We start from the raw sequence: 22,634 nt of genomic DNA on the forward strand, positions 1-22,634 counted from the left end.
AACAGTTTCCGAGATATTTCTGTCTTAACCAAAGTGCTGGATGAACAGACTAACTTTTCCATAAATTGAGCTATGCTCTGGAAATAATATTATTCAGGGTCCAAATGATGAGGAAATACTTAACAGGACTATTGGATATTATTCAAATAATCTCAGCAAAATAAAGTCTCTTAGACAGTGAGTACATTTTCACCTTGCTTTGACGTTGTTTCCTTTGCCATTGTGTGACCACTGTCAGCATGCAGATGGCATGCACATACTTGCTTGTGTCTCAATGGGTTCCTCTGCCTCCATGATCTATTAAACATTATGGATGGCCACAGCAACTCTCTGCAAACTTTTTTTTTTGATGTCTTACTACAGCTTCAGCCTTTATAACTTCATAACCTTTATGTTAGTTGTTCTGTTTCAATCCAATTATTGTAATTGAGAGAAACAGTAACAGTTTTCTTCTCAGTGCATCCAAGGTGAGTTTCTGGGAGAACAAATGCAGCAGACATGTGGAATGTATCAGATGGCAAAGTTTGATGTACAGTTTGAATTTGGAGGGAGAAATGGAGGCCAAAGACATATTGTTCTACCATGTGGGTATAAAACATGAAGGCTGCAGTTCAGGTGGATGCTTTGTCTGTGTGTGTGTGTGTGTGTGTGTGTGTGTGTGTGTGTGTGTGTGTGTTTGTATCTGTTTCTCTCTTTTTTTTGTTCCCCAGTTTCCTAATGAAGCACTTCTTCCTATTCAGACCATGGCATCAAAGTGCTACAGTTTGGGAAATGAATGGCTCTTGAACTGGTCTCTGGTTTCCCCTGATAGCATTCTCTCAAAGCACTGAATCACCACTTCTTTTTGGTCTGCTAAGGCAGACAAGACCAAGCTGACAATCTGAATGGCAACATAAAACATGACCTTTTTGCATAGGATCTGAATATAGAAACCCACTTCCTCCAGCACACCCAGGCTGTGGACAACACCTGTCAAACCAGCAAGGTCTTGAGCTATAAAGTACAGCAGATTATCTATCCTTTACTTGACTCTGTTGGTGTTCAGTGCACAGAGTGACTAGTGACACAGAAGAGGGTATTTGCCAAAAAGTGTGTTATAAGAAAATAACTTTGCTTCTGAGGTTTTGCAACAACAACAAAAACATCTTCTGAAAGAAATGTCTCCTTACAAACATGTTTTTTGGTTGCAGGATAACTAAATGTTTTCTATAATCATTATGTAAATTAAAGTTCGCAGACGGTGGCGCAAAAACATTTCAAATATGTGCAGCATCCTGCTCAAGCTTACACAAATATTTAAATCATGCATGATGGCTGAGGCAAACTGATTTAATTAAATGTGTGAGCTTCCCTGCCCGCAGAGCCGCAGCGAAGATACAAATGACTGCATTAGGAAATATCCAAAGCTCTTTAAGGTCTTGGCTTGCAGCTACACATTTATTTTTACCTGTAATGCTATTAAGCTGTATTGAATTCTGTTAGGAAAATGAGAGAATGATGTATAGGCTACTAAAGCCATCCTAAGCGGACAGAGATATTTTTAGACCTGTCAAACTTTCTTTCATCAGAGAGAACTCTGAAAGTTTTCACACAAATGAAGGTTTGACAGATCAGTGTTGCCCAGATTTTCTGTATTTCTCCTGACAGTCAGCATAAAGGGAACAAACAAAAGCCAGGAGCCAAGACTGAAAAAATAAATAAAAATAAATGGCTCAGACAGCTTTCAAGTTCAAAAGACGACAGTTATTTAAAGAAATCAAAATCAGTCTGAACATGGCTTAGTGTTACTGTGTTGCAATAAAAATAGTATAAATAAATATTGTTGTTCGCATGCATTAGAGTAAGGCTTTACAACCTGGCTTGCACATTCCACTTGGGTTGAGGAAGTTATCTGTTTGTCTGAAGTGCAAAGGGAAAACTTCTCAAAGTATGTTAATTTTTTAACAAGGATCCATTTATGAAAATGCTTTTCATGCAGTATCATTGTCTGTTGAAAGAGGATGAAAACAAGCCAGGAATTGAATCTGGAGTTCCAGGTCATATGGTGCAGTCTTTATCACTTGCTCACTAAATCCATCCTTCAGGAGGGTGAGACAGTCTCGAGTCTTTGAAAGTAATTGGATAACGAAACCTTTTTTTTTTTTTCCTCGAGACCTCCTCTTTTCTCTGCAAAGCAGCAAGTGAAGGTTCCTCTGTGAGACTCTGCTGGAACTGTCTGTCTGCACGTCTCCACTGGCTTAGCTCTGTTCCACTGGATGAGTCAGTTTTTAATTGATGTGTTCTCTAAGGCATTGCTCATACAATCTTTGCCCGTCCTTGTGCTCTTCAGGGAAATCACAAATTGCAGTGCAAATCCATCACAAAGCAGTCACTACTTGGAAGAACCTGTCCTCAGACCTGCTCCAAGGTACTTGAGACAAAAATATAACAACTTTAACGTCTGTAGTTAACTTTGACATGCATAAAAATCACACTCTTGTCTGTAACACCAGTTTTGATCCATTCTGATGTGTGCACTTTGGTCTTTGGCTGAAATCAAGAAGTGAGGATGAGCTGCTACTGTTAGTACCACCCACTCCTCAGATGTCTAAATTGAAGGCTCGCATGAGAAGATCCAGGTCACCAATATTTGCAGCCTGGAAGAGCTCGGGCTGGTCCATCATGGATAAAGCTATCCTCAGAGCAGCCCAGATGTTTCCAGACATCACCTGGTGGTTCTGCTGGCGACTCCCGCTTTTCCTCTGAAGGCTTAAGGCTGTCAGGAAGTTACTGGCTGCCTCTCTGTGGAAGCAAAAATTAGAATGAATTAACAATTTAACTTTTTAGATAGACAAACATCAGGGCTGTTTTTAGCCACGACAGAAATCATTACAAAATATTAATTTCAGACCTAATTGGTGCTGTTTTGAAGACCCTGTTTTGTAATTTATTTTGAAGAAAAGACAATTTTACTGTAAATATCACTTGAATGCCCCTTGCTCCACCAGGTGTTGGCGATATGGACAGAACCAAGTCAGACTTAGGAATGGGGAAGGATGAAATATATAGATATATTTTTTCTCTTGGTATTTTGCCTACAACCTAACCTGAAAATTTAAATGTATAAATATTGTATATTTAAATGCCTTAAGGAAGAAGACTGATGTAAATGACATTTTAATAACTTAATTTGTGTTTACTTTTCCCCTTCTATTAGGAATATGGTTTGACTTGGAAGTAGGCTATTTAAAGCGTTTGATCCACATACAGTAGTCTCCATACCTGTTGGCATGGGACCCCCCCCCCCCCCCCCCTTTCATGTATGTTTTTCTTGTTTTGTATTGATGCAATTGATTATGCTAAACAGTCAAGCAGAGTTATGTAACTAGGCCTAGTTCCTGGACTATTAACATCTTGAACAACAGGTTTTAAAAACGGTGCCAACACAAAACTCAGACATAAATAATAGTGAACAATGGAGTCGTGGTTTGCGGATAATTAGGAGACGTTTACATCTGTGAAATAAACTTTGTCGGCTTCATAGTCACAATGTTGAGCAAAACTAATTTAACAAGCCAGCAAGCAAGCTAGCTCAGACGGCTACTGCCTCTGAGAATTGTTACCTCGGTGGCTAGAAGTAATTATCACTAATGCTGTAAGTAGTGTCGATAGGCCATCAGACAGGACTAACTTTCATAGGATGCACAATGACCATTCCAACACGTGCAGGACACCCATAGACTGTGATAAATAAATAAATAAATTATAAATGATAATAATGAATATTACAGGACACCTTTATCTTTCCCACGTGCACAAGCGAGATGACACAGTGACCGAACAAGCACACTTACCCTACGAAACACCAGCATAGCCAAGTAGCCAATTAACTAGCCTTAATAACAACCGTCAGCTACATATTGTTTGCAATGTGCTGCATTATTACACCATTAAAGCAATTCCAAAGAAGCGTGAAGCTAGCTTTGGGTTTAAATCTAGCCTGTAAAGTTAGAAAGATTTCGATGTCGGTTTCGGCTCAGCAGCCGAAATAAAGCCATGTCATCCGGAGAAGCTGAGGTAAAGCACCATCAGACGACATGTTTTTACCTTTGGTCATGCCAGTTTTAATGCTAAACCGTCATGTCAACCAAACCCTGATGCTACTTTTTGTCCTTGCTGTGTCCAGACTGAAGCAACTCCTCCATTACTGTGATGAACTCTCCTTAAGGTGCAGACAGTCCCTGCTTCTCTTCACCAATTCAAGTGTTTGTGTTCTGTTCTAGATAATGTTCTGTAAAGATTGCATTTGTGTGCTTGGTTGCTGTGGTAGCTCTCTGTTTTTTTCACATTGTCTCAGAGTCTTCCCGCTCCTTGCCTAACATGTTATCATCGACTATACTTTCTGGTTGTATGTGACATAATGTGTTAACTATGATTGCTGATATTGGGTAAATAGTTTTGGGCAAAATGTTTTCAATTGACACATGACATATGTAAACACACAAATTATTGATTCATTTTTTTTAAATGATGACTATCATGTGAAGTAATTTATTGCAATAACAACACAATGCATGCTTTGCTCCATATTACACTGAATAATAATTCATAAAGACATGTTGCCTATACACTCAAACTTTGTGATTTTTTTTAATGAGAGTTCTTCAATCAGACAATCGACCGAATATGAATAATATTCACTATGGGGAATAACAAGTTTTTATTTTCTGTTATTGCACAAATCAAAAGAGTAGTGATATGATGATAGGAGGATTTGTGGGTGAGAGAAACTAGTTTTACTGCTGCTCTAATTTGAATATGTGTGTGTTTTTTTACTGCACATTAAGAAGGACTAAGCCATCTGCTGCATAAAAGCTGTATTTTTCAGTTTACATATATTCTTTTTTATCTCACCTCAAAGAGCAGCTGGTACCAGACGTTCATAAACAATTTCACATAGTTTTAGATGTTTGGCTGGTATCTGCTTCATAATCCTCCCTCTCGATGGACTGTTTGCTCGTGGTTAGAGGTGAAATCAAAGCATATCGATAACAAATATTAGCTCTAACCAGGTCACTCACCGGTGAGCTCCGAGGTTAATACAGCTGATTCCCAGGTTGTAGCGAGACCTGATAAATCCTGGCTGTAGCTTCAGGGCTCGTGTGTACGCCTCCACGGCCTCCGCACTCCGGTCCCCATTTGCAAGCGTGGCTCCAAGGCGATTCCACAACAAGTAGTCCTGGATGGAGGGCGAGTGGTGGGGTTAGTAGTGGAATGTCAGAAAGGTGATATGAAATATGTGTATTAGTGCAGCTTACTGCCAAGTGAGTTGTCAGCCTTGAGGCTTGCATTTATTTATTTCTGTATGTATTAATGAAAAGGTAGCTTACTGTTTTTAAAAAAGAAAGCGCAGGTGGAATAGAGTTAAATAACCTGCTACACAACACTCAGCCTTTTATCTGCAGTGAAATCATGACAGTGTAATAGAGCTAAAAATGTGTCCTTTATCAATGCACAAATACCAAGAGAGTTCTCATATATTACACAGCCCAGTGTTTTTTGAGTAACCTAACAATGGTAGTTTAAGGGGAGCTGACGTACATCACACAAGGTGTCCTTGTCGTTGTTCCCCACCTGCAGGGGGACAGGCGAATACAGAGGTCATGGTCTGCTACAGTATAGGGGTCCTTCATCTTTGGCTAAGCCAGCCAGCGGGATATAATTATCTCCCTTTGTGTTCAGAGCTAGTTTTCCAGCAGGGGAGCCCATATTACCAAGTCAAATTTGGGAGGATGGATTTAACACTGAGTAATACTCCTTCCGGCCTGGGACGATTTTTGGAGGACAGAGACTGATTTGCATGAAGGGGAAGCAGAGATGGAGGAAAAGTTGGTGCTTGTAAACGCATTTGCCAGTTTGTTTTGTTCCATGCTTGCATATCAGCATTTGAAACGTGTCAGTCTGTTTTCTTTTTGTATGTGGGTGAGCTCTGCTTTGCTATAGATCTTGTTCTGCTCTGAAGCTGCATAATCAGTGACAGCGTATGTGTGCCAGTCAAGAGTTCACAAGGCCAGATTCAGCAGCTCCTTGCTTCACATATTGCTGTGACAGTCGTGTGCTTCACTGCCTCTGTTTGCATGAGCTGTCCCTTGTTGTTTGCGGAGCCATCAAAGATGTGTTCAAGCTTGAGGGCTTCATGCCTACTATGTGTGTTGGCATAAGAGCATGTTGTGTGTGACGATTATGTGTGGCCTTTAAGAATGTGAGTGTTTCTATAGCAGATCTTAGGCACTGGATTTATTTCTGAGAAGCCAAATCTGTTTAATAACCAACAAACCAGCAACACGAGGTAATCAATATTATATATGTGTGCTCTTACAATATCATATGTCGTATAATATTATATGTCGTATAATATCACATGTCGTATTAAAGTTTGCTTTTAGGTGGTAAACTGTATTTTACAGTATAATTTACATGACGGTTTTATGAAAGCAGCACATACAGTAACAGTATGGCAGCTTTCAGTAGCAATTCCCGCTTCCTTATGTAGCTGTCTTTGACGTAACATCCGGTATTTCCGACAGCAACGATAAAAATTTTGTCTGTCATGGCAGCTCATCATGGCAACTGCCTGGGCAAGACACGTCCAGTTACAACTATAAAATTACAGATTTGATATCTGTTGGAAATATTTGAGCTAATGTAAGTACTCAACAAAAAATTATAACATGGGTTTAGTCACATTTTAATAAATGTAGATATTTTTATTTAAACATTGTCATAAAATTCTACATATTGTACGCAAAAAACTAATAATTGGACAGTTGCCCAAGAAGACTGGAAAAGATGTGAAAGGATAAAACACCTGATACAACATCCCAGTTAATTAGGTCAACTGGCAACAGGTTGGTAACATGATTGTGCGTGCGAAAAGAATCCCAGAGAGGCGGAGCCTTTTGGAAATAAAGACAAGGAAGGGTTCAGCACTCTGTGGAAAAGTGAACTGGAATATAGTGCAACAGTTGAAAAATGCTTTTTAACATAAAATTGTAAATAATCTGGGAATTTTACTGTCTACAGTAAATAATAACTAAAGATTTAGAGTATCTGAAGAGATCTCGTCACACAAGGGACAAGGCAGAAAACCTGTTTTTGGTTGCTGTGATCTTTTGGCTCTGCACTTAAAATGGATATAGTTCTATAGTAGACATATGGGCACAGGAACACCTCTAAAAACCAGTCTGTGAAAAAGTGTTGCACAGTATACCATAATTTCTCTACTTTTTATATGTAATAGAATTTTCCAGATGTTCAGTACTATTTGTAGGTCAAATGTGGTCCCGGTTTAAGTCACTGAGAGAGGATGATTGAGATTGAGATTGAGAGAATTAAAAATCATTATCTGTATCTCCACTAGGGGGCAGTATGAGCAATGCAGTGATGCACCAGTCATTCATTCCTGTTTACAGCGTGAGCCTTAGCCACAAGAGAGAGCATTGCCTCTGTCTCAACATGTCCACTACCAACAACACCAGCAAGTGATCTACTGAAAGAATACCTTGGCGTTCTGAACTTCTAAACACGACGGGCTACCATGTTCTACCTTCCCTGCAGAGCTGACGCTTATGGCGAACCTACTGACTTATTGTAACTATATGCTAAAGGCTCAAGAAAACAGTGTTGTACCAACAAGCAAACACTTCAAACCTCACCAAGCACCTCAGTGACAGAAACTCGGACCGCTCCATGAGGTACAAGGCAAGTTAGCATATAAGCTATCTGGCTAGCCGGCTTGTAGGATGGTGATGAGCTGCTAAATTATGTAACACATGATATTTAACGTAAGCGTATCGTGTCGGTATCATCCCCAACCTTCATCGAACATAGTCATGACAAGCAAATTAGAACATGTGACTTCCAAAACGACAATTGTATTAACACACTGTTTTTTGGGGTCTCCTTTGTGTGGTTATTAAAACAGTTGAAGATCTCAATAGCATAAGGAAACCGTATCAGATCAAAACCGTGCCACCTTCTCTGGGCCGGAGATCAGTTTGACTCGGCTGAAATGGAAAGCTGTCCTGTGGTCTGACGGGTCAAAATCTAAAATTCTGTAGGGATTGTTATCAGTGTAATCCAGCCAGCGTGATATGTGGGATGTTGGAGATATCGCTGTAGCATCTTTTCCAGGGTAGGATTTGCTTATTTCAGCAATACGATGCCAAACCACAATCTGCACGTATTACAATAGCATGGCTAAAAGAGTCTGGATGCTAAATTGGCCTGCCTACCACTTTCCCCCCGTTCAAAGTATTTGGAGCATTATGAAACGTAAAATACGACAAATGAGACCCTGAACTATTGAACAGCTATATCCTACATGAAGCAGGAATGTTAGAGTATTCCACTTTAAAAGTTACAGAAACTGGTCTCCTTAATTTACAAACGCTTAGAGTGCAGATGTGATGCAACATGCAACAGAGATGCAAATATATGTATACTTTTTTTTTCTTCTTTTTTTTTAAACATGTTGCTGGCATCAAATTAAAAATGTACATATAATCTTAATCCCAAAACAATGACATTTTAAATTAAGTTAAATTCATACTTGCGTAGCTTGGTACTATTATGGACTTTTGGGAGAATTGACCCTTTAGTGACCTATGACACCAATAACATCCTTTTTTTCTGTAACTTTTTTTTTATTTTAACACTGTAATACCTATTGGAAAATATAAGGCAGTTAAAAATCTTCACTATATGTGGATATTTGGTTTGTCACTGGGTGTCAGAGGAATACTTAATGCTTGTCCTGTAAGTGATGAAAAAAGGGTTTAAATTGACAGATAAGATTAATTGTGCCTGCAGAGTATCTCTGCCTGTGAGAAGTGCAGTGTGAACTGCAGCTTCACTCTGTCTTATGTGCCTGGTTATTTGTGTGTGTGGTGTTCCTACCTCGGGCCGCACTGATAGCGCTGTATTAAAGGCCTCCACAGCTTTGTTGAACTCTCCGCTGAGGTTGTAGAGCACCCCAAGGCCCGTCTGTAAATCCGGGTCGATGCTGTCAGAGTTGTGCTGAACTGCTTCCAGAAAGAGCTCCTTGACCTCGGGTTGCAGGGAGCTGTGGACACACACACAGCAAAGGATTAGTGTGACTTAAGGCTGCTGAGTGAGCGCTCCTAGGATTGCCATGATGTTCTATACTGCATGTTAACTTTTAAACATGGAGTGTCAAGAGAGAGAGTGACAGGAGAGTAAAGGAGAGAGGGAGGGAAGAGACAGAAATGAGAGCAAAGAAAAGTGGAGAGAGGAGAATATAAGGAGAAAAAATATTCTGATTTATGTGCAGTTTCAGTAAGTTAAATTAGTCTCGTGTTCTGTTTGGAATCCTTGTTAGTTCATTAAAATATTAGGTAATACAATATTTTAGTTGTTATTTAATGTAGCTGGTAAGTTGGTATGTTGTTCATTGTTTTACGTCAGTATTCCCCACACATGGACGATACCTGGGCGGGCCGCCAAAGTATATTTCCGACCTGTTTGTATTTCATTTATTTATTCATAAAATTGCTGCGTGCACGTGAGAGCGAGAGAGAGAGAGAGGGAGCGCGCAGAAGGACCTCACAGCTCCATGCAACATAACAAAACTCCCATTTAAAAAAAACAAAAACGGCCCTCTCGACTCCTGCGGAGAGATACGACACAGCAAAACCAAGAGTGAAGAATCATATCCTCAGAGAGCGAGAGAGAGAAAGAGAGGGAGAGATAATGTCCACTGTCCCTACACCCCTCTTGTAAATGCACAGATTGAGGTGCCTTGCTCAAATCAAAACTGAAGCCTCTCATGGCTTTGTTTCAATAATGCTAATGTACAGCTACTTGCTGCTGTTTCTGTGCTGAACACCTATAAACAACGGAATATCGAGTGGAACTTTTCAAAATGCGAGACATAGTCGTTGTGTTTGTGTCTGAGCGCGTGCGTGGATAAATTGAGCAGATTAAAGTTGTTGCACAAACTAAATTAATTTAGAGGCAAAAAAACATTTGATATGAATACAAACCTACTATTGAAAAATACCCTAAGATAAGGGTTAAAAAAAAAAATAGTTAAGTTTTTTTTACAGTGAAGCAGTGATTTTCACAGGGAGGCAACAATAAGAGGAGATGGTGTGTGTCATACTGTGAGGGTCCATAGCCAAACTTGAACTCAAACTTTCCCCAGTTGTTCATTACACCTTGTTTTGATTTTTATTAACTAAACAAGAAAATGTTTTTGTAATAAAAATAATGAATAATTATGTTTCTATCTTGCTACTTTCTAAATGAAGGTTTTAGGGTTACTAAATTACTTGTAATGTAAGTTTTTATGTGTATTCTATCAAGTAGTTCAAATTCATCTCGACTGCATGAATGCTCAACTTCATGCTTAAAACCTCTGGTTCGTGCGCCTCACTCCCCATACCTCCCCCAGAGGGCCTAGTGTAGATCCACAGTTTGAGAACCAATGCACTAGAGTGAAAAATGAAAATGACAGCTAGACAGCTTCTTCTGCCTCAGTAGTCATCCAGTCCTTAGCTTTTGGGTAAAGATAAGATTGCCCTTTTGTTATGTCTCAGTTTCCACCAGGCTGGTCAGCACAAAGGGAGGGAGGTTAAAGAACTAATAGAGGACGGTGAAACAGGAGGAAAGGAGTGAGCAGCTGACATAAAGGATGACACTCCATGGATAACAGGGACAAATATACTGTAATAGTCAATGTTTTCTTTTATTTGGAGAAGACATGAGTCATAAAAATTAGGTTGTTAGGTGTATCAGATGGAACAGGCCTTAAAGGGATATTTCACCCATTTGCTTTAAGCATTGTATCAGTAGCCGTCGCTGGCTGCTGGGGCAGCTAATGCTGTGCATTCTGGGATTTGGTGTCTTTCATCCACATGAACCAAAAAGACACTTTCTGCCTTTTCATGGCCAAGAAGGCACCAACTTCAAAATGTATTTCACATTTCCACTACATATATGACCCAATGTCAATACAGATTCATGTTTCAATGGGTGACGTATCCCTTTAAGATTACACGGACCATCTGACCTCTATAGTAGTAAGAGTAGTAGTTTGACAAGATAGATACACTGCCAGTGAAATTACAGCTTTAGACACCATCTCTTGATGAGGAAACATACAAATTAGTTCTTGCTTCTCCTTACAGAGAACTAGACTAACAATGAAATATGAAAGGCTCGTGAATATCTTTGAGTTTGCAACATAAAAACTCATTATATATCATGTTTTTCAGTACCGGTACTTAATGACTGTGCAGATGGATTTGGGTTCTTCAGTTGTTGCATTCTAACATTTTACTATATACATACAGTATATATATATATATATATATATATGTCTGTGTATATATACCATATATATGTGTGTGTGTGTCATAGATGAAGGATGATTTTCAGTGTAAATATTGCACCTTTCATGTCTTCCCATGTTAAGAACATGTGACATCCTTCGTTGAGAGTTTGGGGATCCGATCAGTTGTGTCTTTCCCTTCAGCAGGTGTTTGTACTTTGGATTGTGCCGCAGCCAGCGGAGCAGGGCCTCACAGGCATCGTTGCGCATACCCGTGTTGGTCAGGCTCACTGCCAGAGCCATGAGGGCTGGGAGGTTGTTTGGGTGGAGCTCCAAACACCTGGAAATAGACAGAACCCGGGCATGTGAGAGAAGAGGTGTTGGAAGGTGTACACTTCAAAGGGAACTCTTGATTTGACAGGCATTAATTGTGACAGGCCAAAGCAAGGGAACATCAGGCTGAGGCTAATGATTCTGGGTCAGGATGGAGGAGCCGCACCTTTCCCTGCCAGGCCAGGGCTGCATGCTGTCCTCAGCACCAGAGTTCGCTTATTTGCATTAGGTTTGCATGAAGGAAAAAAGTGCCATGGCTGATTGAGCCACAACTCCAGGAGGAACATTGCTTGTACTAAGTGCTAAAGTTATATCACCGGTTATATCACTGGGGCTAATGCTGCTAAGTTCCACGCTGGCCTTTGTAATTGAAATGGGGAGAAGAGCAGCACTGTGTCAGAGGAAACAACTCGGATTAGTTAACAGACTGGAGGAGAGGCCAGGAAAAGATTTAGCTTTCATCAAGATGATTTTCAAGCCAGATTTCCTACGACTGACTTCCTTTAAACCCTCATAATCTCAGTCAGACCAAATTATTTCAGGCCACTACTGCAGTGTGCTGAAGGTGAAGATTACATAAACTTTACTTAAGGACACCCGCATCTAAAGTGTTCTTTGTTGAAGATGTTTTGCTTCCCATGAGTACAAGGTGTAAAAGTGGGAGGACAAATATAATTTATTTATAAAAAACCCTAATCCAGACTGACCATCCAGCTATGCTTTACATGAGAAGACTCAGACTTCTTCTTGTAAAGAATTGGAATGTTGGCCCCTTAAATAACACCATTATAGGACCCCAAATCTGTGAAATTGCCTCATCAATTATTTACACATCTCATAAAATATTTAAGATTTTTAAAGTTGCAGTGGCAGAGCTCCCAGTCGAAAGACAGAAAATTGAAATTAAAAATGGACATAACAGTGAAAATAAGTGTTTAAGTTCATAATCATAGTTGTCTAATTCTCTGGCATTATTTCCTCTCGTTGTTACAGTTTACACAGAGTTTACATTGAGCTTGCCAACTAAAGTGTTGACACTGTCGCAACAACAGGACAAATGCCAGTTAAACATCTAATCTCACTTCATACACAAACACTCCAAGAGCAGATGGAGCAATTACACAATAAACTAACACAAATATTAGAACTGCAAAGTACAGCAAATCTACATTGTGTTTGACAATATGGTGCAGTGACATTTACATGCAGAATGTTTTACTTTTTTATATTGTGTTTATATCACAACATGAACCAACCATAGATCACACTTCCAAGTGTGAGGAGGCTTTTCTACTCAACGGTTATCTCTTGTGTTTTCATTTTACTTGTCAGTGTTCACACACTCCCAGAAAGGTGCAATTTCAGGCTTAGGCAGTGTTGTGAATGAAAGTGGGCCATCTCCCATTGAGGAATCTGTTCAGACTCTGGCTCTCTGCAATCACCATCCATGTGGGGAGTCTCTATTTTAAGAATAAATATTGCAGGGTGTTGGCTGGTTTAGTAGACACTTAAAGCAAAAATTATGCTGCTTTCGTTTTTTTTCTATACATTTAAGAACTTTACATAAAAAATGTTGGGTTCACTTGCCAGCTACTGCCAAAAAGTTCATTGGCACCTATCAGGCAAATTTCATAGGGATTAATCTATTTAAAATGATATTTGCACTGAGCCTCATTCGTGCAAACATAGATTGTCCTCGAGCAGGAACAGATGACAGTTTGCAAAGTCCAGGAGTGATTTTTTTATTTTTCTATTTTGTATTAAATGAGAATTTGTTGCAGTTGTTTCACCTTACCGCTGTAGGGAGACGATGGCCGCCTGTTCGTTCTCATTTTCAGCCTGGGTGGTCCCTAACACTTGCCAAGCCTGCAGGGACACCAAACACAGGTAATGATAAACAGCAGGGTATACAACTGGACTCCATAGTCTGTATTCTCCAGGGGTGAAACACAGTAACAGTGACTAAGTTAAGTCTGTCAGACACACTGTGGGATCCTGCACAGAGCAGCATTTCAGACGCATCACTACACAGGAGCTACATTCAAACAATTAGAACAGTGAACAATTTAAAACCATTATGAGGTCAATCAAGGGCAATGTAATCATGACTTAAAATGAATTTTGAATGTTAGGTTGGAGGGTTGTGCTTAGGTGCTCACAGATACACCATTAAATTATTTGCCTGAAAATATATATTCTAGTTTAAAAAGATATCAAACTTATGTGTGGGGTTTATCAGTATCAAGTTTATGAAGGCTTGTGTCCTTTGTTTTATAGACTAAGCAAAATATTTTTCTTGATTGATTGACTAAAAGGTGTGTTGTATTTTGAAATGCAGAAAAATGCCATCAACTGAACTGAATCGGGCTACTTGCTTGTATGACAGCTCTTGTTATCATTTGGCTAATATAAAATAGATTTTTCTCTTAACTATCCCTGCGCTGCAGTGCTGTTTGCACGTATTTAAATTATCTTATTTGCATTTTCTGTATATGAAGCCCCTTTCCATGCAAATAAGCCTTGCAAAAAACGTCTCATTCACAAACCCCTTTTGCTAACAGCCACGCAGTTGAGGGGAAATGATTACTGTCTGCCGAGCGTTGATGGTAACTATGCTGCAGAAGAAAACTTGCTTAAACTTTCCTCTGATCATGGCAAAATTCCCACCTGTAGACGACCTCAAATCTGTAAATATACCGTAACTTGGACATTATTGACATGACAACTTTCTTATCCCTGCTATCTTTGCTTCTCTGAACTAGCTCTGTTCATTTTAGAATTGATTCTAAGATTGCACTGGTCACTTATTAGTGACAGTTATTAGTGTGCTGAAGGATTTGGAAACATAATCTAATTTCAATTTTTGTTGTGATTATTTTTTTTAAAGTTCCTTATCTTCAGTATTTAAAAAAAAAGCAATAAATCATTCTTTATTATAACCAACACGATATAGATTAAACAAGAACTATTCTTTCCGACAGGCAAGGCCTTCAATCACAGTAGTACAGTATATTGACTGACTTGTAAGCTTGTAATAATTATCATGAAAACATAACAAAGCACTGCCACATACGCATGGTGTATACATTAATATGAAAGTCAGTAACAAATAACACGAGCTAAAGTGCAGATTGCAGGAATCTGTGGTTTTCGATCATTCAAAAGACTAAAAAACCCTGTTTGAACATTAGTATAAATAATTGTAATGATCTCCAGTCGATAACAGTAACACACCACACAGACTACAGTGCAAAATAAGTATGGCACCGCAAGCCACACTGATCCTACTGTATGCTTCTCAGTAGCTTACAGGTTTTTGCTAGGGAAACCAGCATATCGACTTTTGCTGGCCGTATGGACGAGTGAGTGCAAGACACGGCACATAGGGCAGGTACACAAAGATTCTTGAGGGCAAATTTTGCAGAGTCGTGGAAAGTTGATCTTGTGCACCTTCCACAAGGGCAAGGGATCCTCTTCTCCATCAGTGGCAGGGTTCATCCGGTAACTGTTTAACTCTGCCTCTGCAACATTTTCCAAGTTGCATATAGGCAAAGCAGGAGAGGACACACTGGTCTCGAAAAGCTGCCAAGAGACTTCTTCGCCTTTACGATGCAACATTCAAAGGCTTCTAGGTGTGTCATTTGTCATCGAGGAATGCCAGGAACTTGGTTTCAATCGCTCTAGTAAGGTCAGCTGACAATACCTGGGATACAGCTTTGGCCGGTTCCATCACTTTGGCAATCATGATTTCTTTGGATCCCCATTTTGTTGGGCCCTCACTTTGAGGGTGTGCTCAGGAAGTTTGAGCTCCCTCTGTGCCTCCATCATTGCTGCCTTCTAACTGTGGGAGAAGTGCCCACCAGCTTCTTGAACAGGCTTTTTGCTATTGACACTTGTCATCTATGAGTGTATTTCCTGAAAGAAATAAAAATAAAAATGGTGTAGTCCCTACAATTGGAGTTGTGTGTTAAAAGGCTATCACCATTACACACACACCGACATTCTCTCTCTCACTCACTCTGCTACTCACACTCTCAACTCACAAACACTCGCACATGCACACACACATTCTCACATACAATAGCGAGATGTAATCGGTTCCCCTAAACCCTGGAGCCTGGTCCATTCATTGAGCTGCGCTGCCATTTGATGCTTTGTCCGTTGTTATGCAGACATGGTTCTTTTCATGGAGATCCCTGCTGGCATGCCCCTCTCTCAGGCTGCATGTAATGTTTTCCCCTCTGTGGTCGTCTCGTAAGTTGGCAGCTTTGAGGTGGAAGTCTTCTTCAATGAAATGCACCACAAGTTAGAGCTCTGCTGTACAGCCTGACCACATGTCAGTTGTAGTAGCGAAAACTATATGTGCAGGAGGGCACGCTGTACCGCTTATCCAGTGTAGTTATCCAAGCTGTAAACCCAGTCTTGGTCGCCGTAGGCATTACGTCTTTCCCTATGAACTCTCTTATTGCCTGAGTGACATCCCTGTCCTGTTTTGAATCAAATTCATAAGGAGTTATGCTTTCGAACATTTTGGTCCGTGTCTCTGTCAGGTGGTATTTGGCTGGATTGGCACACTGGTGGGCATTTTAGCCATGCAACTATCGTACATGGCTTTGTGGTCTTTTTTCAAAGTGCTGATACAGGTTAGTATGAGCTGTATCACTGCCAGGTTCTGCCAAGCTTGAGGTGATTGCACAGCAGGGCAATGTGTAGTGTGTCAAGTTGTTGCTTCCTCTTTTAGCAGACTGCTATACTCTCGCTCGCATGTCATGTGACCAGTAGGTAATCGCAGCCTTAACGGTTAGAAAATCGTATAATATAGTGCATTTAATCGTTCAGCCCTTCTTATGAGCCACCTTGCAACCTTAGATTCTCGTTCTTCCAAATTTGAGGCTTAAATCTAAAGGATTAAGCCTCAACTTTTCATTCAGACTCACCAGTTACGCTAGTGTCTGTTACAGACTGACACGAGAGAGGGACAGCGATGTCAACCCATCACTAAGTTTTCATTAAGTATTGAACTGAGTGTTTGCTGTGATTGACACACATGATGAGGATACCTGAGAACACATACACCACCTTACACTTACACATGAGTGATAATCGAGATTAAACATTTTAAATGGGTCTATAGCATCATTTGGGGAAAATCCTCATTATGCCTAGTATTACTGTTAACAGTTGGTATATGTTCATTGTTTCCAGTACTAGCATTGTGAGCAGGTTGGTAATTTAAATAATTAAGTAATTCAAATTCAAATCCTGAACTAATCACAATACCATTTTGTTGCTTAGGTATCAATACAGGTGACATTGTTTAATTTGTACTAGTTTCATATCGACATTTACAAATCCGGTATTGAGAAAACAGACATTTTGAATTGAATAGTTTTGACTTAATCACACAACTAAATTTATTTCTCTGCTACTATTAATTTGACGGTAAATAATGTAGATTTTAGCAAGTAGTGCGATACACATCTTATCGTGATAAGATTATCGTGTATCGCATTGTAAGGTGTTGCCAATGCACAGTTGCACAAACACTTTGCCCACACATGTGGCAATGCTCTTGATGAGACTTATTCAATTTGATGAGCTACTCTCGCTGGCTCACACCAGGAAAGAAGCTTTGTTAAAAATGGAGAAACTCATATCGGATCTGTTGAGACTTGCCTTCAAAATAAGTGGATAAAAATGATCCACTCCCCAATAAGCCCGCCATGAGAGTGCAAAGTGCAGCTCTGCAGTAAATATAATATAATCCACCGCACACTCGAAATGACTTCACTCTGACTTAATTGTAAACACAGTGTAGTCATTTTCAGTGTGTGGCGGATTATTAATTAATTTTCTCATTGTATAATCCTGTAACTGAGTGGCACCTGAGCATAGTTTGGTGGGGCATGAGGAACCCGGTTGGTTTCTATTATTTTTAGAGTTTTTTTCTCAAACTCAATTTAATTGATTAGTTGATTCATGAAGGTACTTGATCATTAATTTTCTCTCAATCAAATGATTTATAAATTGATCCATATTTGAGATGCTGACATTTTGCATAGTAAACCTTGAGAGTGTCTCTGTGAGAAGCATTGTGTTTGTGCATCGGTTTGACTACAGGGAGATAAACAAGAAGATACATTTGATCAGCACAAGAGGGCAGACATTGATAAAGTTCTAACCCCAAAACAAAAATGTGAGATTAAGAGATTAGGTTTTTTGTATCTAAACACCTAATAACCTGTTCTAAAGCTTATCTGTGGAGATGCTTTTTGTCCTATTCTTTGGAAAGAGGGTCAAAATTATTTCTGAATGGCTCCGAGGTCTTCAGAGTGGGCCATAAGCCACTAAGCACTGTAGGAGGAATTTGGGAATCGTATTAGTTCCATACACCGCAGGATAATCCTCTCCTCGGAATAACTGGCACATTTCTGTATATTCCAGGGGATTCTGGAATTACTTTGTATCAAGGCTTTGCTCTTTCAGCCGAGGTACCTTATTTTGAAACAAGGAGTATTAAAAAAGAGGGAATCGACATTATTTGGCGCAAATGGAAATTCTCATCAAAAGTAAGAACAGATCTTTTTTTTCTTTCTTCTCCAGTAAACTCTTCTTTTAACAAGAACAAAATCCTTTGCCCTCTACAGGCAATCAGCATCCAGCCTGGTACTGCCTGCTAAATCAGCTTCACACCCCCTGTGGTCAGTGAGGCATTCTTCCTCTCCAGCTTTTCTCATCATTTGGGGGAGTTACTGGGGTTGGATGTGGGGCTAAAAATCAAACATATTCTTTTACTTGTCGACCTGACTGAAGCAATCTCCATCCCTTTCTGGAAATATATCACCAGCTGTGAAACAAATAGTTTTATGGTTACCTTGCCTGGTACGTGTGTGCGTGTGTGAATTTAAGAAATTCACCTCTGAATCATGAGGGTCCTGCAGGACAGCAGCTTCCAGCATAAGAACGGCGTTTGGCAAATCTCCCTCTTTGGACTTCTTTTGTCCCTCTTCAAATGCGTTAGGCAAGTCCTTATATGGATTATCTGTGTGGAAGTAGTAACCCTGTCAGCGAAAAAGAAAACAACAACAAAAAATTGGGACAGTGGCAATGTCAGTTTGTCTCCTCTGTATTTATATGCAAACCAGGGCAACTGTCCTATGCGGCTGTGTATTTAAGCAAAGCTCCAGCAGCAGGAATTGATCTTTTCTGTTTCACATCAAACCTTTGCTGGGCTCCCCGGGGTTTGTCTGTTCTCTTTAAATGTTAAACTTTGCATTTTCAGTCTGTTATTACCCTTGTGTGTTGTTGACCGCTTCTAAACGAGATGACTTTGAAATAGCTTTTACTTAAAGAACTAGCTCTGTGCTGGGATCAATAAGAGAGCCCAAATGTTCAATCTTGTATGATTTCCTCATGTATGGAGCAGCTGGAGGGTGAAATAAACTGTTCAGCCATATGCCCAACCTTGGAAAACAACCAAATCTCTCAAAAAATGCTAAACACTTGCATTAGAATAGGATATATTTTTTTATATCCCAAAATGTGTGTTCCTACTTTCTTTATTCACTTAACCAAGGTTAAGAGGCTCAGCCATACAGCAGCTTATACCCTGGCTAAGGTTGCTGCTGATTAACAAAATAAATCAGGTTTACTGCAAAGCTGGAACCAATTCTGCTTCTGTTTCAAGTTTTTACTTTATTTTTAGCATCCAAATTTGTAACTGTGAATAGATACCAATCAATCAATACCACACACCCTCATGCCTTAAGAAAGAAACTATAACCTGGAGGTGATCATTTTCACCTTGCATTAACAACAGATGCAGCCAGCTGAGAGTGCTAGTCATCTCCCTCTATTACATTACAAACCAACTACCTGAACACATAGAGCTTAATAATTAAGATATTATGTCCATGACTTAGCCCACACATATGTTTGTACATCAACAGGGTCACATGGTTTACAGCCACTATGTAGGGTTATTACTTGGGCTGTCAAACGATTAATAATGAATCGCTAAATTTCAATAGTTAATCACATTTTCCTAACAAATTCCATCATTTGGCATTTTAGTTGAAAAGTTAATGAAAAAAGCTAAAGTGGACGGTAAAAAAGTGAAATGTTGTCAAAAGATGGATATTACTTTTGAATCGTCAAACCAGCTGTTCTGGAGTTTATAAAGTAAAACAGATAATTTTGGACCTTAATCACATCCCGATTAACAAGGTTAATGCTGACAGTAGTTAGAACTGGTTGCCTAGCAAATGCACAGGGACAACAAACCTCCAGGAACTTGTTTTTGATCCAATCAGTGCATGGGTTTATGCAAGACATAAATAGTTTGAGTCAGATTTAAACATATTGGTATGCTTACATTTCAACTTAAGAAAGCTAGTGTACCTTTTATCTAGAAATACATTTAATAAGTGAGAGCTGTCAGGAACTAGAACATTATTTATGAATCGGGTAATATTTACACAAAAGCTTACAGTCAGAGTATGATATGCTTTATTCAAATAATTGTATTTAGAATTAGGGACAACTAATTATACAGTATGTTACGGCTATCAATCTTCATCTACAATACCATTCAAATAACATTCTTTAATTTTAATTTTCAAATGATATTCAAAATGTCTTTATTAGCATGTAGTTACACATTTTGTTCACTAGAGGGCTTTCCTACATTACAGATACAGATATTTTCTTAATGAGTTCTCTGGCGGTGTCGTACAGTTTCAAAACTTTGCCAGTGATGGTTGCACATTTACAAAATTAAAAACATATTTGTTTGTTTTTACTTTTGAAGTAAATTCAAATCCTGAATTTCGTTCCAATAGCCCTTCAAAAAAAAAAAAATATATCTATGTATATATATATAGATATATATAGGCATGCAGTGTTTACTCTATGGATACTCTCAATATCTCTTTCTCAGTGTCATGAAGACGGATTTGTGCACATGCTGATTTAGACATTTTAATTATATTGACCTTCTCATGCGGAGAGACACTGGAGGGAATCTGCGCCTGCTCGTTTTCTGTCAGCCAGTTCCGCCGAGCAAGCTCTTCCCACTCCGCCTGCATCTTATCCCAGAACTCTGTGTCTGACTAAAAAGAGTCAGAAAGAGAGCGAGACACACAGGGAGAGGAGGATATAGGTTATTAGTGCACAGTAGAACAACAGCTCTTGTAATTTCCCATCATCCTTCTGTTTGAAATGTCACTTCTGTCTAACTGTAAGACTCAGCAGCTCTGACTCATTACATTTTCAAGTCAAAGCAGAGCTTAAGCGAACTTTCTGATTCTCATATGTCAAATAAAAAACATCAACTTTAATTGACGTTTCTTCAATGTTCACATGCTAGAAGTGATTTTTAGGAAGATAATTAGTTTTAAAATATTCCTGGTTTTCTTTGATTTTGAGTGATATCTAAAACAGTCTGCAAACAGCCTGTCCTTTGTGAATGATCATCTGAAGGACTCAACTTTTTAAACAAGAATGTGGACAAAGTTCACATTTATTGTTTCAGAAATGAAACTGGATAAAAGAGATTGAAGTACATCTTTCTTAGCCTCACTTAATTAACATCAAGCATCCTCATCCTCCTCATGCGATTCAGCTGCTTTATTCAACAGAGAGCAGGTGAAAATGGATGAAGTTGTTGTGTGTTTGTTTTGAAGGTGATTTAATGAACAAACTGCTGATAGTCAGTGAGCAGAGAAGACAAAAATAGTGCTATTAGTTTATCTCAGATAAAAGTTACTTTTTGTTGAAAGACACGAGGGTCCAGCTGCTGCAAGTATTAAAGTGAATTTATTGACTTGTGTGAATTAGGATTTAGCATATTTATTTCACATTTATTTAGGTCAAAATTAAATTAAATACACTTTGTTCTTCCAAGTAAAGAATATCAAGGTAACATGAAAATTTGTTATGCTTGTTATGGGTGCGGGGAGACAGACGCCGACACTTTTAATGACAGCTGTCCTGCTCTATCGGACAGGGATCCTTAAATGACTTCTTTCCCTGATTTCCGACTCTATCCACTATCCTATCTCTACAATAAAGGCACAAAAAGCCCAAAAATAAATCTAAAAAAAAAAAAAATTATTAACTTGACCTTCAAGGGGAGGCGGGAGGGGCTGTCTGGGGGGAGGGAAGGGGTGGGCTGCCCCCTTATATAATGGAAGGGAAACACTGCTCTGCTTTGGAGGGGAACCATACATTTCTTATGACGGGCCAGGGGGGGCCATAATGAAAGATTACCCTTAGAGCCCTATGTTGGCCAGGGGCAGCCTTGCCAACCAACAAACAATGCTGGTAAAGAAAAAGTCAATAACACTTATGAACTTATTTCAAATACTGTTGACCGTTTAAAAAGGGCCTAATGAAGAGGATATGGCCTATTTTGAAATATTCAATCTCAATTATCACTCCTCAGAACCCAGTTGAAGTGTGTGGGGATGTCTGTATCTGCCCTCTGTGGGCAGGGTCAGGTTCTGTAGATCAATGATTGATAACTTTCTGATGTCAACTGACCACAAGCTACCCCTAGCGAACTTCCTGCCCCCAGGGCACCGCCCACAAAATACATCATCACTGTGTATATAAACACAACCATGGTCTATTTAGTGATTATTACTACTTTAATGATTTTTTAAGACAGCATTGATGCTTACAGTCCTTCTCAGTGATGGTCATGGTGCATTATTAGCAATAGCATTAGTAATGCATCATGATCGGAAACAGTTGTAGGCTAGTCACGGTCATATCAGACCTCTGTAGTTTTTTAGTTTGAATTGTAGTTTTAAAAACACGTAAAAACCTTTTTTTCATCTCTGATGCTGAGCTACAATTAGAGCCATCATGAATTTTACTGATACAGGGGATTATGAGCCTTTTATCTCTCTCATTTTCAACAGTGTTTATCTGCTTTAGCCAAGCGGAGTTGAAACGGCATCAGAGT

The 22,634-nt window shown here is 39.3% G+C and overlaps 1 protein-coding gene across 5 annotated transcripts in view; it reads right to left on the bottom strand.

Annotated features, from left to right (window-relative positions):
* Window positions 1–623: 623 nt before the first annotated feature.
* Window positions 624–22,634, bottom strand: part of pex5la (peroxisomal biogenesis factor 5-like a) — a 93,265-nt gene continuing 71,254 nt past the window's right edge. For 3 of the 5 annotated variants that reach the window (XM_065955860.1, XM_065955859.1, XM_065955858.1), the window contains 7 exons: window positions 20,659–20,775; window positions 18,583–18,726; window positions 13,461–13,531; window positions 11,454–11,672; window positions 8,938–9,103; window positions 5,061–5,218; window positions 624–2,781 (listed from right to left, as the gene is read on the bottom strand). In XM_065955860.1, coding sequence (XP_065811932.1) covers window positions 2,580–2,781; window positions 5,061–5,218; window positions 8,938–9,103; window positions 11,454–11,672; window positions 13,461–13,531; window positions 18,583–18,726; window positions 20,659–20,775 — 1,077 coding nt within the window. In that variant the 3' untranslated portion in view covers window positions 624–2,579. The remainder of the gene's footprint in view (window positions 2,782–5,060; window positions 5,219–8,937; window positions 9,104–11,453; window positions 11,673–13,460; window positions 13,532–18,582; window positions 18,727–20,658; window positions 20,776–22,634) is intronic. The other 2 variants (XM_065955862.1, XM_065955861.1) reach the window with 1 other exon arrangement.

This window comes from Labrus bergylta, chromosome 6 (assembly GCF_963930695.1).
Source record: "Labrus bergylta chromosome 6, fLabBer1.1, whole genome shotgun sequence".
In the NCBI taxonomy this organism is placed as follows: Eukaryota; Metazoa; Chordata; class Actinopteri; order Labriformes; family Labridae; genus Labrus; species Labrus bergylta.